At 37.8% G+C, this 16,589-nt stretch overlaps 1 protein-coding gene across 3 annotated transcripts in view; it reads right to left on the reverse strand.

Annotated features, from left to right (window-relative positions):
• Positions 1–16,589, reverse strand: part of LOC149263877 (glucose-1-phosphate adenylyltransferase large subunit 3, chloroplastic/amyloplastic-like) — a 461,146-nt gene that overhangs the window by 251,740 nt on the left and 192,817 nt on the right. For all 3 annotated transcript variants that reach the window (XM_089426745.1, XM_089426747.1, XM_089426742.1), the window contains 2 exons: positions 16,463–16,546; positions 16,274–16,329 (listed from right to left, as the gene is read on the reverse strand). In XM_089426745.1, coding sequence (XP_089282871.1) covers positions 16,274–16,329; positions 16,463–16,546 — 140 coding nt within the window. The remainder of the gene's footprint in view (positions 1–16,273; positions 16,330–16,462; positions 16,547–16,589) is intronic.

Below are 16,589 nucleotides of genomic sequence, written 5' to 3' on the forward strand. Positions count from 1 at the left end.
GACTCTCTATGTTTAGCCAACTCCACATGCGGGAGTAATTACAATTTCTAACACTCCCCCTTAATTATGACCGTATGACTCAACATGACTTAACTAGCACGTAAACATGCCTGCTGGTCTATGTCTCAGCTAGGCTTTCAATGACTCGAGAATTCGACAATTTTGCATTTTCTTTTTCTCTGCTTCCAAATTCTATATCCTCAAAATTGCTTCATTCTTTGTTGAAATTTCTTGTTGTAGGCTTTATTCACTTGTTGTTGGTGCAATTTTTCTTTGACTTGTTTTGAACTTGTTCTGAAAAACAATTGGATCGTGTCTTCTACAACTTCCTCTTCAAATATTCATTCAACCATGGATTGTTGCCAAAACATTGCATCTTCAAACTATCTTCTTTGCTCTTCTTCTTGTGCTTCATATTCATGACTTTCTTTCTGCCATATTTCTTGATAGCAAAATCTTATCTCTTCTTGACTCCATTGCTGAAAAATGGTTTCAATGCATTCATCTTTGTCTTCAAAAACATCCATATCATTATTTTCACTTTCATCATCAGGTACTGTTGCTTTTTTCCTATAATATACACACTCAAGATCATTATTCACCATTTCATTCAATTCTTTTATTCCAGTTGCTGCTTTAAGACTCACATCAATTTGTTTTATTGGTTTCTTAATCCATTCTTCAGTGAGCTTCAAATCTGCATCAAACTTATTAACAACCTTTCTTTCAACTTCTTTACCCATGCTATTCTGAACACCTTCATATTCAAAAACAATGTTAAAAACATCTTTAATATGACTCTCTTCAGTGAGAGCTTCCTGCTCTACATTTGCCTTCTTTTCAACTGCATGGAGGTTGTCTTCCACTGTTATGCTGTTAGTGGATATTCTCATCAAAAACTCTTCAATCACTTTATCTTGTTCTTGATCATCAACTACTGCTAGATGACATACTGCTTCATGAGCAGTTCCAACTGCTTCATATCTTGCTTCTATAGTGGTAGCTTCAACCTTCAATGTTTCATCAAACATTGCGCTTACCATATTGCCACAATCAATCCCTGTTTCATTAAAGAAACTACACATATCATCAACATAATGTTCATCCACACTATGGTGGGATATCCGAGCATGCATGTGCTCATTGTCAATTTCATTGACAATTTCAACTTCACCAAATCCATCAGCTGTGGCTGGATTCACCAATTCACATATAACTTTGCAATCATCATCCACATGTGTCTCATCATAGTGGGATTCACAATCATATGTATCATCCACATTACAGTGGAGTCCTTAAGCATTTATTTGCTCTTGCTCAGTTTCACACACAAAGGCTTCTGCTTCTCTCTCTGCAATCTTTGTTGCATTTTCTTCATCCATATGCATGTTTGCATAATGGGTTTCAATTTTATGGTCTTGACAACCATCATCCACTTTTGAGTGGGGTTCTCCAAGCTCTGTTTTCCTCTTAGAGTCTTGCTCATATACTCTCAGATTTGTGGTTGAATTCTTTGCTTATGACATAACCTGATGTTGCATGTCACTCCCCCTTGCACCAAACTCTACTTCCAGGAACTTCCATGCTTCCTTGGAAGTTGTAACTTTTGCTACCTTGCATAAACACTTATCATCCAATGCTTGTTTTATAAAATTCAATGCTAAAACATCACATACTTCATCATATAGGTTAGAAGACTCATATTCAATTAACTCTTTAGCTCGAAGAAAAGTTAACATCTTGATAACCCAATGATCAAAATATTCACCTGTAAACATAGGAGGTGGTAGCAGATCAAAGCTACACCAATCACCCTTGATTTCTTCTTTGTCTTCTGCTAGACTTCTCAGTTCCTCGGCTGCGGCCTGAACCTCTCTAACCATGGCAATGATCTTTGCCTCTTCTTTTCGATTTCTTTTCTTAATATGCTTCAATCGCGCTTTGCGACCCATGATTGCAGTCTTTTCTCTGTCTTATAGTCTCTTTCCTGATTGCATGAGGCTATCTTCCATATCGCCCCCCAAAAAAATATGATTTTCAATATGCCCCCCTAAGGCACAATATTCACCCAAAACACTTTCATGCTTGACAAAACACCAACAAATTTGCTAACCAATACACTTACAAAACCCTAAGCTTTCTCGTTAATATAACCCTTTTCCTTTTGTTTTTAGAAAATACTTTTCCAAACATAAAACTTCCTTCGGCAAGAACCTTTTAAAATCCCGTCAAACTTCACTTTTTGCACTTGTCAATATACCAAAAAAGACTTTTTTTTAAATACCTCCTTAACTTTTCAATAACTTGCCGACGTACCTTTTTCTTTTAAATATCTTCTTATTGTTTTTTATGAGAAAAAATGCCCACGTATGGTCTTCGGCTTTGCTTTAAGGGACCCTTTCCAATAACCCTGTTTTGAAATCTTTAAACTTGCCTTTGCGCATTGGTTCATGGCAGCTACAACTTCTCTTTAATTTCATTCTTGCCATTTTTTTTCAAACAAGCTCCCTTAGCAAATTTACTGATCTACAAGTGAAGGAGAGGGAATAAATTATCTGCAGAGGACGGCTTGCGAGTTGGTCACAATAATGACAGTCGCACAACACATATGATGGCTCTGCAGCCCAGTGCCTTATCACATATGCAGCGGGTCTCTGCAAAGCGAACGAGTTTCGAAACCCTCTGTCAGGGATGCAAAACACAATAGCTTAGTTGTTTCGGCTCTCAGCGGAAGCGTTTCATTAACTTCTCAAGTTTTCTAGCTCTTCCAACGAACAATACGAAATTTTCTCTCTGAAGACTGCAGTTGCGGGAACACACTTGCACTCTCAATTTTTTGGCTCTTTAAACTTCTTATTCAACTTAGCTCTGATACAAAACAGATAATTCACAAACAAATCCACAAGCTGCTACTCTTGTATTGATCACGCAAAACATGATGCTTACAATGAACCCGGTGAAGGGTATTTATCCTTTTCCCGGCTGCTGCGCTGACCCTCCCGGCACTATCTCTTGCTCTCTACTTCTGTATTCAATTCCCCTCAGCTGCAACTCCAGATCACTCTCTCAACTTTCTCAGCAAACCCAGCCCCAGAAAGTCAAAATCTTGATCTCTTGGTGTGTTCTCCAAGTGACCCTCAAGCCTCCTCTTATACTTTTTTCATTGACAAATCAACGGCCAAGATTAAGTCCCTAATCAACAGCTAAGATTAGATCTGGCTTGATCCATGACTTTTGGACCATTCTAACACAGTTTTATATTATTCACATTAATATTTAATTTCCCTAAGTTTAGACTTAGAGACTTCATTAAAAATATTAATTATTTTAATATCTCCCAAACTGTTTAGAATCTGCCCAAACCCTTTCTAGGTATTGGAGATCTCATGTGCCTTAGCCTTTCCACCAATTTTCATGGCTAGAGCACATCTAATGCTACCCCAAATCGACATAGGGTCCTTGGTTAACCCCCTATTGAACTTGGAGACACTTGTACATGCCAAAGCCCGCTATGGAAGGGCATGCCACCATGAAGTGCCCCATTGATTCGATGACCAGTAAGCTTTATTACTTGATTATTAGAATGACTTGTTCTATTGGAGGGAAAACATGACGCATTGGATCTTATGCAGGATTGGATGTGGGTCTTCATTTGGGGTTTGGTCTCCCTATATGGGGTCCTAGCCCTCTAAAGGGCCACATTGGCACTTGTAGGGTGAGCGTTGAGAACCATGGGCCTCCACCATAGCATATATTACTTCATGGATCCCAAGTAGTACTCATCAATTGCTCGTGTTCCACCTTTCGGATGAGGATGATGCACTTGGTTTGCCCAGTCGGCCCAACAATTGCAACATACACTTGGCAGATGTTCCAGGATGCCTCCCATTGCAGAGGGAGGGCTTATGTCATTACTCCAACCCTAACAGATGGTCTACAGGCAAATTCGATCCATTTGGAGACCCATAAGGACATCCTTGTGCCCCCACACCCACTTGGGAGCACCACAGGTTCTTGTTTGGAAAACAAGGGGCCAACCCCTTGTTCACTATGTTTGGAGTCCACTTCTACATAATGGTACCCCTTGGATTTCATTAGGCCTCCTCAAAGGCCCATCGACCCACTTTATTGATCATTTGACCCTCTTGAGAGGCTTACTCTTGTATTATTGAGCTATTTGGTGGGCTTGTCTCTAAAAGTATTGTTATTATGCACATTATTTTATTTTAGGGGCTAAATTAGGCCAAATTAGCTAAATCGAACTCATTAAACATTGTATAAATAGATGAGAGGTGATTCATTCTCTCATCATCACTTGATTAGGTTATTTTCTCTTGTAATATTTTCACTATCCCTTTGGAGGATGAGTTTGGATGTTATGGATGAATTTTGATGTTTGGATATCTCTCTCTTGTCTTGGAGCTTCATTATTGGCATAATTCGATGATTGGATATACCCTTTTGTACATGTAAGTGATCTTTTCATGCTTATTTACGATCACATGAATGTTGCTGGGATTTTCGCTATACAAGTCTAAAATTTATTGTTTTTCTATACGAATTAGTGGAAACTGTGATCTTTTATAGCTTTGCATAATGTCATGGGCCATGTATGAATGGGTGAATGTTCCTAGAGATAATTTGTGATAAATACATCTCAATAAGTCATCAATTCTTGCAAGTCGAAGTATAAAATCCTTGAAGCAGCTGCTCTCATGCCCTAATGCCATGTGAAGTTGTTCTAAGGCCTCCTTGGTTGGGTGAACTCTTTCCAAACCATAAATTCTCCTTGACTCCATCTCTCCCAAAGGACAAGACACTAATCGTCCATAGATGATCACCTTCAATGCTTAATCTTTTCACCTCCCTCTTTTTCTAAGCCTAGCCTACATAGGTCACCTAGGGCATCAATTATCTCATAATCTAGCCATCCAAAAACTTCAATTTTGGTCCACAACTGCGCCAAGAATTTCTCTAGAGGCCCTCCAAATTTGAAGCATATTCGACGGTGGAATCTCAAGATATAGCAAGCCCTAACTCAAGGACCATTTTTTTCCCCAGTCTTCCCTTGGCTAGTGTCCTCATTAGGATCATTGAATTCAAAGCTCAGAAAATTTTTCTTTGATCCTCTTCTCCTCCCTAATTAGGTCAAGTCCCTCATTGGGTGATCAACTCCATACCCTTGACCTAATTTTGGGTCTGCTTGGTCCTATGTGGTCCCACTTCTTATCAAAGTTAATCCTTCAAAGACCATTTAGAAACCAAGTTTCCACAATGATTTTGAGGTCTAGGAATCTCCTTTGCAAGTCATACCTTCAAACACTAGCCCCTAAAATCGTCCTAGCCCTTCCTAGAGAGCCTTTCACCTTGCTTCCCTGGCAAGCAAGCCACATATTTGAGCCTCTCTTGTGAATAGGCTTTTGGGATCACCTTTCATCCTATCATTGACATATTCATTATAGTGATCCTTATTATATTGGGTCTCCTCCCATCAGTGAAAGTCCGTAAAGAGCAAGGAGTCTTAGCTGAGGTGACAATGGGCTATCACTCCATTTTTGCCCCTTGACCTAGTAGTTGCTCTATAGGATCCCCTCCTAGGACTCCTGCTAGTTTGAGCGGTAACAGACACAACCTTCCATAAATCATTGATCATGATGGAGTTGTACTCTTCCACCATGGAATCTTGCAATACCTCATGTTGTGCAGCCTCATCATAATTGGAAGGCTCCATGTCAACGACCTCTATCGCCAATGCCTTCTACCTGTCTAGCTGGTTTCACTCTCTGGTGCCCGGCCTAGGAGCTCCCACGAACTCCTACGCATCTCTCAATGTCTGAAGCACCTCTCTACTCCTCATATTGGTGGTGGTTTGGAGCTTCATGCTCCTCATCCTGCCCCTTTTGCTTGGTTAGTTGTGAACTCACAGGACCTCCTACACCTGAGCTAGTGCTCATGCTGGTAACTATACTAGTACTCTGGTGTCTTGGTGACTACACCTCTAGTTATTGCTCAACCCTTGGAGCTTTTGCTGGCCCACTCTGATCATCTGTTGGCAACTCGCGAGATCTCTTGAAGGCTTTCTCCTCCTGGAACTTCACATCCCATCTCATGATGATCCTCCTACTGCCAGGAATGTAGATCATGTATGCCTTGGATGTTTTTTTGTAGCCAACGAAATATCCCTTCTTTGCAGTTTGATCTAATTTAGTGTGTTTATTATCCAACAAATGACATTATGTTATGTTGCCAAAGATCCTAAAGTGCCCGACCTTTGGCATCTTCCTTGGGAAGACCTCCTCTGGTGTTAGCTTCCCCAATGCTTTGTGAGTAATCCTATTATGTATGTTACACTGTTGTGCTACATGCCTCTACCCATAGAAACTTGGGCATATCCTAGTCATATAACATCGCCTTTGTTGCCCCAACAGTCATTGTGTATTTCTGCTCTGCAACCCAGTTCTGCTGAGAGTTGTATGGAGTTGTCCACTCTCTCCTTATGCCCTGCTTCGCATAGAACCCTATGAAGTCCTTATTTGTATACTCGCCTCCCTTGTTCGTACGAAGCACCTTGATCTTTTTGCCAATCATATTTTCCACAAGAGCCTTGAACTCTTGGAAGTGACTAAAGGCCTCATCCTTCGTATTCAAAAAATAGATCCAGGTCTTCCTGGAGTAGTCATGTGTATATATATATATATATATATATATATATATATATATATATATATATATATATATATTCACCCCATAACATCATCACATCACTAGCAATTATGTAGAAAGAACAATATCATCAATATTATAGCAGAACAATAAAAGGAACATCAGAAGAAAGGCATTCACAAATAGAGACACCAAGATTTAGTTGGAGGCCAAGGAAAAACCCCACAAGGGGGAAAACCTTAAATCCAATTCTTCTTCTATTAGATAATCATCAATTGTTCAGCTGAGATATAAAGTGCAATGAGACTTCAAACATATTAGGCCAACCAGGAATCATTCATGATCCTCATCAAGCCAAGAATATCAAGCACATGTCTGCCATACATTCTTGTTTCTACCATGATCATACATAGAGATCCTTTTTATAACAAGTCACTATCATCAATCATCATGCTCAAAGACATTCTTATCATAAGGGCAAAGCTACTATCATCATGTATCATGCTAAGATATTGAATTACATAAGGATCATTGCATTGAGTTAAAGACACTATCACAAGCTTGTTGCCACAAGTATAGATATCACTGTCTATGTCACTGTTATGATAACAATGACATAGATTTCTTTCTCACTTTCTTGTTGATCATTGTAGAATGACAAAAACTTTGTCTCACTATTATCACGTAGATCATTGCAATATATATTGTAGAAAAACTTTGTCCATTGATTGTGATCCATCAAGATATCGAGCCATAATATAATAGCGTACCACTGTAAATATATATTGTGGGTGCCAACAAAATATAATGCAAAAGAAGCCATATAACATTGCATACTATGTATCAATTACATCACAGAGATTCCATACATACTACGCAAAGATATTGTACATACTGCGCATACATACCGTGTAATGAAATTGTATATATATCATTCATAGGAACCATACATATGATCTCAAAGGATGTGAGATAATTTGCCATGATACACTCGAGCAAGATCATAGCCATACCATATCTAAGTGTGATCATTTACCATATAGAGATGCGATTTTATGCTAATATAATGAGAAATACCATGTGAATGTCTTACCATTATAGAGGGACGAATGCGAGTTCATAGGTATGCGAGATTAGTGCCATAAGATCGAGATCATTGCTATTAAAACCATATGCCATTATATGTGGAACAGAGAGCGAGAGATGTAACCATGAGATCGAATTAGACCATGAAACATTAGACCTATAGCATCAAGTATGTGAGAGTCAAAGTCCTGAACATGGAAAAGTTTTGTAGCGAGAGTATGACCCTGAGCAAGTGCAAGAACATAATCTTGAACAAGAGTGAAAGTCCTGTGTTATAATGCGAGACTTGTAGCTATGTGAGAGAGTTGTAGTGCGAGAGAGAGAAGGCCTGTGACAAGAACCTTGTAGCGGATGTATGAGACCTGAGGCATATGCGAAACATTTGTAGACAGTCTGAAGTCCTGTAGCCATCCAAAATTTCAGACCATACGAAGTTGCAGAGAAATCCGATTTCATCCATGCCAAAGTGACTAATATGGTTGGGTAATTATAGTTGTTTCAATGTGTTAAAGGTCACGTCCATAGAGGTGAGCTGACATGAATGACCATAATTGAAGCCGACATGAATTTAATTTCAAATTAATTGTTTCCCTCCATGAATTTGAGGCTAACTTGATGTAGTTAATATCTCATTTGATGGAATTGAAGTGATAATAATTGCAAGTGTGAGGAGGCCAAGGGAATTTCTCCCTAGCTTCCAATTTCAACATCATGATTGAAGTTTACAAAATACTCGTAAACCCTGATAGATCTGGTGGACATCGGGCCACAAATATCCAAGTGTACTAACTGCAACATACAGTTGGCTCTACTATCACTCCTTGGGAATGTTCCGTTTGCGAACTTCCTAAGTACACACCCTCTGCACATGTCATTGTGCTCCATGCTCAATTCTAGAACCCCTCTCACGATCTCCCTGAGAAACTTGTGCTCTCCATGATACAAGTGTCCCATCCTCCTATGCCATAGCTCTCCCAAGTCTCTGCCACTGCTGCTGCTACTGCTAATCAGTACCTTTGCAGAATTGAACCACAAGTTATGTAGTTTGTTGCTTTGAACCCCAATCTATCTGACCTTCCTCCAAATCTGGTGCTTAATGTACACCTCCTACCTCACAAAGTAGACATTGTAGCCCTTATCCTTTAGTGCAAAAATTGAAATCAGGTTCATGCCCAAACCTGGCACACGCAGCACATCTGTAACATTGGTATTTTTTCCCGACTCCCTATGAATGTTGATGGTACCTCTCCCAATTGGAGTACACTTTGTCTTGTTTCCCATTTGAATCTGGAAGTCCATCTCCTCTTCCTTGTAACTAGAGAAATAGTCTCTAACCCTCGTCATGTGTGTTTATGCTCCACTATCTATGTACCAGACACCTGTGGACGTGGAGGTAGAGAGGAAAGCTATGAGAGAGAATTCATCTTCCATCCTAGAAGAAAAATCAACAATGTTCATTGAATCTATTGTCTGCTTCCCCTTCTTTTCCTTCTTTTGGTTAGGACATTGGCTAACATAGTGTCCATGCTTACCACAACCAAAATATTTGACCTTACTCAAGTCTTTCTTCTTCTTTTCTCCTTTCAAGCCTTGTCCCTTACTGGGACCCTTCTTCGCCTTCCCCTTTCCTGTGAGGGCCATGTTTTCCTAATCCTTCTCCACCTTCGATGCCTTTCCACTACTACTAGTGCCATTGACCAAGTTGAGCCTCAGCTCCTCCTGAGTGAAATCACTCCATAGGCGATCCCAATCTGAAAGTTTGTCTCACACTGAAATCACTTGGACAAACATGCCCCATTCCCTGAAAAACCCATTGAGTGCTATGCGCACTAGCTCGTCATCACTTGGCTTGTCCCCTACTGCAACCAATTCATCTCTGGCAAGTTGAACTCTGGTGAGATAGGATGTAATGTACTCACCCTTATGCTACTTAATGGTCCTCAGCTTCTCTTTGAGAATCATTTTCCTATTCTCGGAAGGATCTTGGTATATTTTTACTATGGCGTCACACATCTACTCTGTTGTGCCTTTCTCTACGATATGTGGAACAATATGGTCCTTGACTCCATTAAGGATCATCCTCTTTTCTTTGGCATTCTCCTTTTTCTAGGCAGCCAGCTATTGTGGACCTGTCGGTACAGCGATAAAATTCTCGCAAACTCCTTCAAACTATACTCATCCAATAAGAATGCCATTCTGGCTCTCCACACGCCATAGTTGGACGCTCCATCCAACCTGTCTTGATCTCTCAAACTTATTGCGACCATCTCTAGAAATCTGCAAAACTCAAATAAATTGGAGAATAAACTGAAGAAATCGAACTAGGTTAAAACCCTCGGCTTTCTCTTCCTGTGCCTTGTGTTGATTTACTCCTACAAACCCTCTGTGCCTAGATCAGCTCTAATACTATGTGAAAATTCTATTTGCAGTTAATCTGGTTATTATTCTCCTATCTTTAAACAGATTATTTGTCCCAACAAATTATTTACTACAAATAATGAATAAAACACAACTACAAATTTCACCGATTAAATAAATTGTAAAAACTTTGATAGAAAACCAATCACAAAATGTACACAATATTTTTGGACAAAACTTCTCTCGGAAAACCCCAATGTAGGGAAAACCAATTCTGCAAATGAGGGTTTTATTCTAATTAAATTTCAGCGAAATTAAGAAATACAATGAGCTTTCCTCTCACTGGCAAAGCTCCAGTATATAGTTTTCTCCATTGGAAAATCAATCTGGAAACCCAAGTTTCCTCTACAAAATAAAATCAGCCTCCTCAGCGAAATTCACACTTCTTCCCTGCTCTGTGCACTGGGAAAACTAGAAATGTGCATAGCCCAAACTAGAACTCGTACTGCCACAGGAAAATCGTTCTTGCAACTCCTTCTTCCACCTACAACTCAACTGAACAACTCACACTTCCTCTAACAATTGGAAATTGATCTATTTCCCAACTATGCGCACTGGATAATTCGCATCTCCTGGTACGACCTCTCTACAGATAAATTTAGCCTCCTTCCTTGTCACTAGAATGTTGGAATCACTATGGAGAATTTCTCCGGAAATTATCTCCTCAATCTCCCTGCAGAAACTCTGTTGTTGGTGTATCCCTTTATGCCCTTGCTCTCACTGCAAATCGCACCACTGAGTGTCTTCGTTGTGTTCTCCAAAGCCCCATCGACTTGTTCTTATAATCTCTCATTGAGCAACCAATGACCACGATATAATCACAAATGATGGCTAAGATCATCTTCACCCCATCAAGGGACTTTTCCGGAAGTCTCTACAGCAAAATCGATTTTCCTCAATTAATCTGATTTAATTAACCAGTTTTCCTAAGTTTGACTTAGGAAAATAATTAATAATTTGCTAATTAATCTAATTGAGTCATTTTCCTTAGAAATATTTTCTAGGTCTTGGAGAAAAATATCATGTGGTATTCCTAAGCCTCTTAAACACCATAGAGACTAGAACACCTGTCCGCTGCTACCAAAAACTAACAGATATACAATTGGAGATAATGTATTCATGGATTTATATTCCTTGACTTGATGTTTACGTGGCACAATTCTGTAGAAGTTTCAAGACCTATGTGGCTTTCCTTCATAAGACATTCACATGGAGGTTTCTTACTTCCTCGGGAGGATACCTCAATTGGAGGAGGATTGAGCATCTAGGAGGATAGCATTGAGCCCTAGGTAGCATGGGGATGCGTTGTTGCTTGCATCAAGGATTGTACTTGAATTGAGGCTACCTAGGTTGAAAAGTGTTTCAAGTAGGTGGGGTGGACTCAAAGGAGCATATGGTTTAGGAGGCCGCATTGGAGCAATGGAAGCCTTTGGAGGAGAAGGATTGGACACTTCTTGTGGAGTGATCACCTTTGTCTTGATGGATGTGCATACCTTGGAGCTTAAAATGTGTTACTTAGAGTTGGAGCACTTCACATGCAAACTTATCTAGTGATTAGTTAGATCATTTACATGTGGACCTCGTCTGCTTTATTATTGTTGGCATCCCTCACCTATCATATAAAGAAAGAGAGGAAAGAGTCTTTTCATCCCTTCATATTGATAACATACTTGTATTAGAGATGTGAGATCTAGAGAAAACTTGTATCTTTCACTTTTACGCTCCTTCACTATGATTTTCCCTTTGTTGTAAATATCAGCAATATACCATCAATATCACAATACATGATGATTCTTTTAGCTTGACGATATTATCGCCTAAAAAGATAACTATTCTTTCAAACGTCAAACGTGTCGCAATAATTCAAAAAATCGCAATTCAGTGGAAAAACTTGCAAATTCAACAATAGGTCACCTATAAAAATCCATTTTTTTACTTTTTTGACTCATTTTGAAAAGTAAAAGGAAGAGATTGAGATCAATGGAGATATCCATCATCTTCAATTGAGTTGAGGGCAGGAAATTGAGTGTTGATATTATCATTAGTGTATGGATAGTGGAGTGGGATTGATTCACTAATACAATGAGAATCAATGGAAATTACTGCCCCCATGACCTTGAAATCAACCCTAGGAAGTTGAAAACCCTGAAATATCATATTGGATCAATAATAGTCTAATGAAGAGGAAAAAAGTCATAAACTATTTTGCTTATAGCATGCAGACTCAAATCAGTGAAGAGTTAAGAAGATAATTCAAAAATGTTGTCAACTAACAAAAAATTATTGTACAGGAGTTATGAAGATCATCTTGGGAGAAAAATTCACTTTAAAAAAATTACCAATTTCGCGAGAACTATAACCTCAAGATGAAAAATCCTAGCACTAAAATCTCAAATTTTGGAGTCAAAAACACCAAATCAACCTCTAAACCACCTTTTTTCTAGGGTTAAAATAAGCACCTTTTGCAACGATGGTCTTAATAGCTCTCTAATGTTTCCAATAAAAACATTAAAATCAAACCAAATCAAAAAGTAGCACCAACAACACTTTTTTAAGGGTAAAATTACAACTTATTTGAAAGGATGGCCTTATCAACATACATTATTGCAACAAAAAGCTTAAAGTCAACCCCATAATCAAAAAATGGCACCCCACTCTTCTCTCAAGATCAAAAATTGAACTTCTTTGGGAGTTGAGACTCATGACCTTGACAATTGGTACCCTTACAATCAAACTCTTAAAATGAACTTTTAAATCGAAAAGACATGCTATTAGTAATACCCTCCTCTTTTTGGGGCTTAAAATCACAACGGTTTTTAAAACATCCAAAAAAAGATAAAAAATAGCAAAACAAACAAACAAAATGAGGAAAAGCATATTTATTTTAAAAAATTAATAATAACCATTTTATTAAAATACATTTGAAATTTTAAAAAAATAGTTTTTCCCTGGTCTCTATTAATTTTTTAAAGAAAAAATATTAAAAATGTTTATAGCTAAGTTTTTGAAGTGAAAAAAATATTTATAAAGAAATTAAAAACCAATTTTTTATTGTCCGTAAATAAAAATTGAAAATACATTAAAAAAATGGGTTTAACTTAAAAAAGAAAACTAAGAAGAAAAATGGAAATAAAAAAATATATATTTAAAAATTAATTTAAAAAAAAAAATAAAGAGACATATTAAAAAAAATACAACAAAGCGAGAAGGAAGTGATGTTGGGATCACCCCCCACCCCACCTCCTAGTTTCCCCCAAACTCTGCCCCATGCTACTCCCTACACTCTCCCCATGCTACTCCCCTTCCACCCCAATCCACAATGCAAATATTAAGCATCATGCAGTACGTGAATGTTTGGCTTACTGCCTTTCTATCTTGTCCATTGGATGGGAATAATATATTGTTCAAGGGATATGATGAAAAATTAGTAAACCAATGATTGACTTACTACATTGTATTTAACAATGGGTTGTGGTGGAAAGAGGGTGGCAAGAGGTACTCCCCCAGGTTAACCTTTCAAAGAAATTAAAAAAAAAAACTAAATATATAAAAATAAAATAAAAAATAACACTTAAACATATAATTTACCAAACACTAAATATATATTTAAAAAATACATTAAAATTCTAAAAAAATATTAAAACAACTTATTTTAAATCAAAAATATAAATATTCAAAAGATAAAAGAAAAAATACAATTTAATAAAAGCATAATTTTATATATATGAAATTAAAAATAATAAATAGAAGCAAGACAACTCTATGAGCAGGTTCCCAAGGTTGACCCTCCCCCCTTGGTCAACACTGATATTGAACTCTTCATGGTACAAGAGGTAGAGATGGGTATCAAGAAGTTGGTGTTGGAAAAGCAAAAGACTTAGCTGAACTCCAAGCAGAATATCTAAAGTGGGGCTCAAAGATTCTTGCACCTCACATTACAAAAATCTTCAACAACATCATACAACAAGGGCTCCCCACAGATTGGACAACTAGTCTGGCAATACCTCTTTTCAAGAGTGGTGACGTCAATAATCCCTCCAATTATAGGACCATCATGATAAACCCTTTGTTTGCAAAGCTATTTGGAAGCATGCTAGAAAACAAAATTAGCAAGTGGGCAAAAGAAAGAGATAAGCGTGCTAAAGGGCAAGCAGGTTTTAGACTTAAACATTCCACAGTTGATCATTGTATAACTATAACTTTAAGGCACATCATTGAAAAAGTTTGGGAGAAAAAGGAAGAAGTCTTTTGTTGCTTTGTTGATTTCAGAAAAGTGTTAGACTCAGTTCTTAGGGATAAGCTTTGGCACAGAATGGAAGAACTTAGGGTTCCTAAACATTTGAGAGCAGCAGTGCATAGGCTGTATGAAAAGGTGAAAGTCAAAATCAGAACTTCAGCAGGCATTTCTGAAAGTTTTAGAAGTAATATCGGGGTCAAGCAAGGTTGCCCACTGTCTCCTACCCTTTTGGTTTATATATCGACAAGCTTGAGGAGTGGTTAAATTCGCAAGGGGGTAATGGTATCTATTTGGGCAAGTTTGTTATAAGGCTTCTTTTGTATGCAAATGGCCTTATTCTGATTGCTAAATCGGCTCTTGATTTGCAAGAGCACTTACTATCCCTTGAGCATTTTTGTAGAAGTGAGGGGATGCAAGTCAATATCAGTAAAACGAAAGTAGTGATCTTCTCTAAGAAAAGAAAACATAACCAGCATAAGTTCTAATTTGAAGGCAACATTCTGGAAGAAGTTGTGGATTACACCTCGTAATTGACTTCAACAAAAATCTAAGCTGGAATGGTTGTAGAAAGAAAAGAACTTTGGGGAGTTGGAAAGCATTTTATGCTTTTCAAAATAGGTGTAGAGAGGCAGAGTTATGGAACTGGAAAACCACTCAAACTCTCTTTGGGCTTCTAGTGATTCCGGTGATTCTCTATGGTTGTGAACTATGGGCTAGCAGTACATCCGACATGTAGTGGAGACAAATTGAGAAAATTCAGAAGCGTTTGATTACAAGCAAATTTAAGATTAAAAGTACAGTTCCTTATGATATCTTGTTAAGTGAAACAAGGACTACTCCTATTGAAGCAATTGCTATGGTGTGAGTCACAAGGTATTTAAAAAAAATTGAGCAAATGGAAGAGGGTAGATGGCCTAAGGTTGTCTTTAATGATAGATTGTGCAAGAGCAAAAAAATTTGAATGCAGCAAAATAAAAAATGGTTTAGTAAAAGGGTTATTTGCTTGAACGTGTGTCCCATAAACAGCAAAGAGATAAAAGCTTTTGTTATGGAAAATTTCCACAAACTACTTGGGATAAGGAGCTAGGAAGAAAGAAAAATCACTATATTGAAGTGTTTAATCCCATTCATAGTCATCAATCAAAAGCATACATAGAGGCCAATCTCTATTGGAGAGCCAAAATTCTTATTGATCAGTTAAGAACTAATTCTCACCAACTCCGTTGTGAAACAGGGCGCTGGAAAAGGCCAAAGGAAGTGTGGGAGGAAAGAGTATGCATTTTTTGTTCTTCCGGAAAAGTGGAAACTGAAAGACATTTCATTTTAGAATGTGAGGCCTTCAAAGACAACAGGGAAAGTTATGCAGATATGTTGGCAGCTAGCTCTTGGGATAATCTATTTAGCGAGGGGTTTGTCGAGAAGCTGGGAGCATTTATTTTGAAGCTTCACAGAAAAAAGGCCAAATACATCAAGCAGATGATGAAGCAATCTGTCCCATACGCTATCTTTAGCCTCGTGGACGTTAAAATAATTTTTTTCTTTTCTTTCTATATATATATATATATATATATATTGAAACCAAAAGGAACAGCAAAGCAATATGTGGGTGATGCCCTCCACCCCTGCTATAATTAATAAAATTCTACCATGGTAAGGACAATAGTTACTGAGTTTAAGACTGGACAGCGTCACACAAATTGAATACTAAATGTGACAGCCATCCTCACTAATGCACACGTAAAGATAATTAGCTAATTCTCAGAATTGTAATTTTCTCTTTAATAAGCTATGTCAGCCCTTGAACATACTACAATAAAAATACCAGTTACTATCACATAAAAGTAGCATGAATTAGCAATCCAATCATACCTGTCATCGATGGGGATACAAGAAATTGTAACATCAGCACCACTGTCTCTGTGCTTCTGCATATGGAAATAAAATGTTTTAGAAGATAGGGCTTTATATGTAATTTTCTTAACAAAATTGAAAGCTCATAAACAGACAACTATGTGAAAGAAATGCATCTAGAAGTTAATATATTAAACATCGGGAAACCTGAACAAAATCCATGTAATCCATACGATACAAATGATCTCCAGAGAGGATAAGAATGTCATCGATCTCTTTGTTTTTGGCATCCTGTAAAACAAGCACACAGTCATGGAAAACAAATAATGATGTT

This window comes from Pinus tabuliformis, chromosome 6, assembly GCF_031772625.1.
Source record: "Pinus tabuliformis cultivar Carrire ecotype Pingquan chromosome 6, CPIR1, whole genome shotgun sequence".
In the NCBI taxonomy this organism is placed as follows: domain Eukaryota; kingdom Viridiplantae; phylum Streptophyta; class Pinopsida; order Pinales; family Pinaceae; genus Pinus; species Pinus tabuliformis.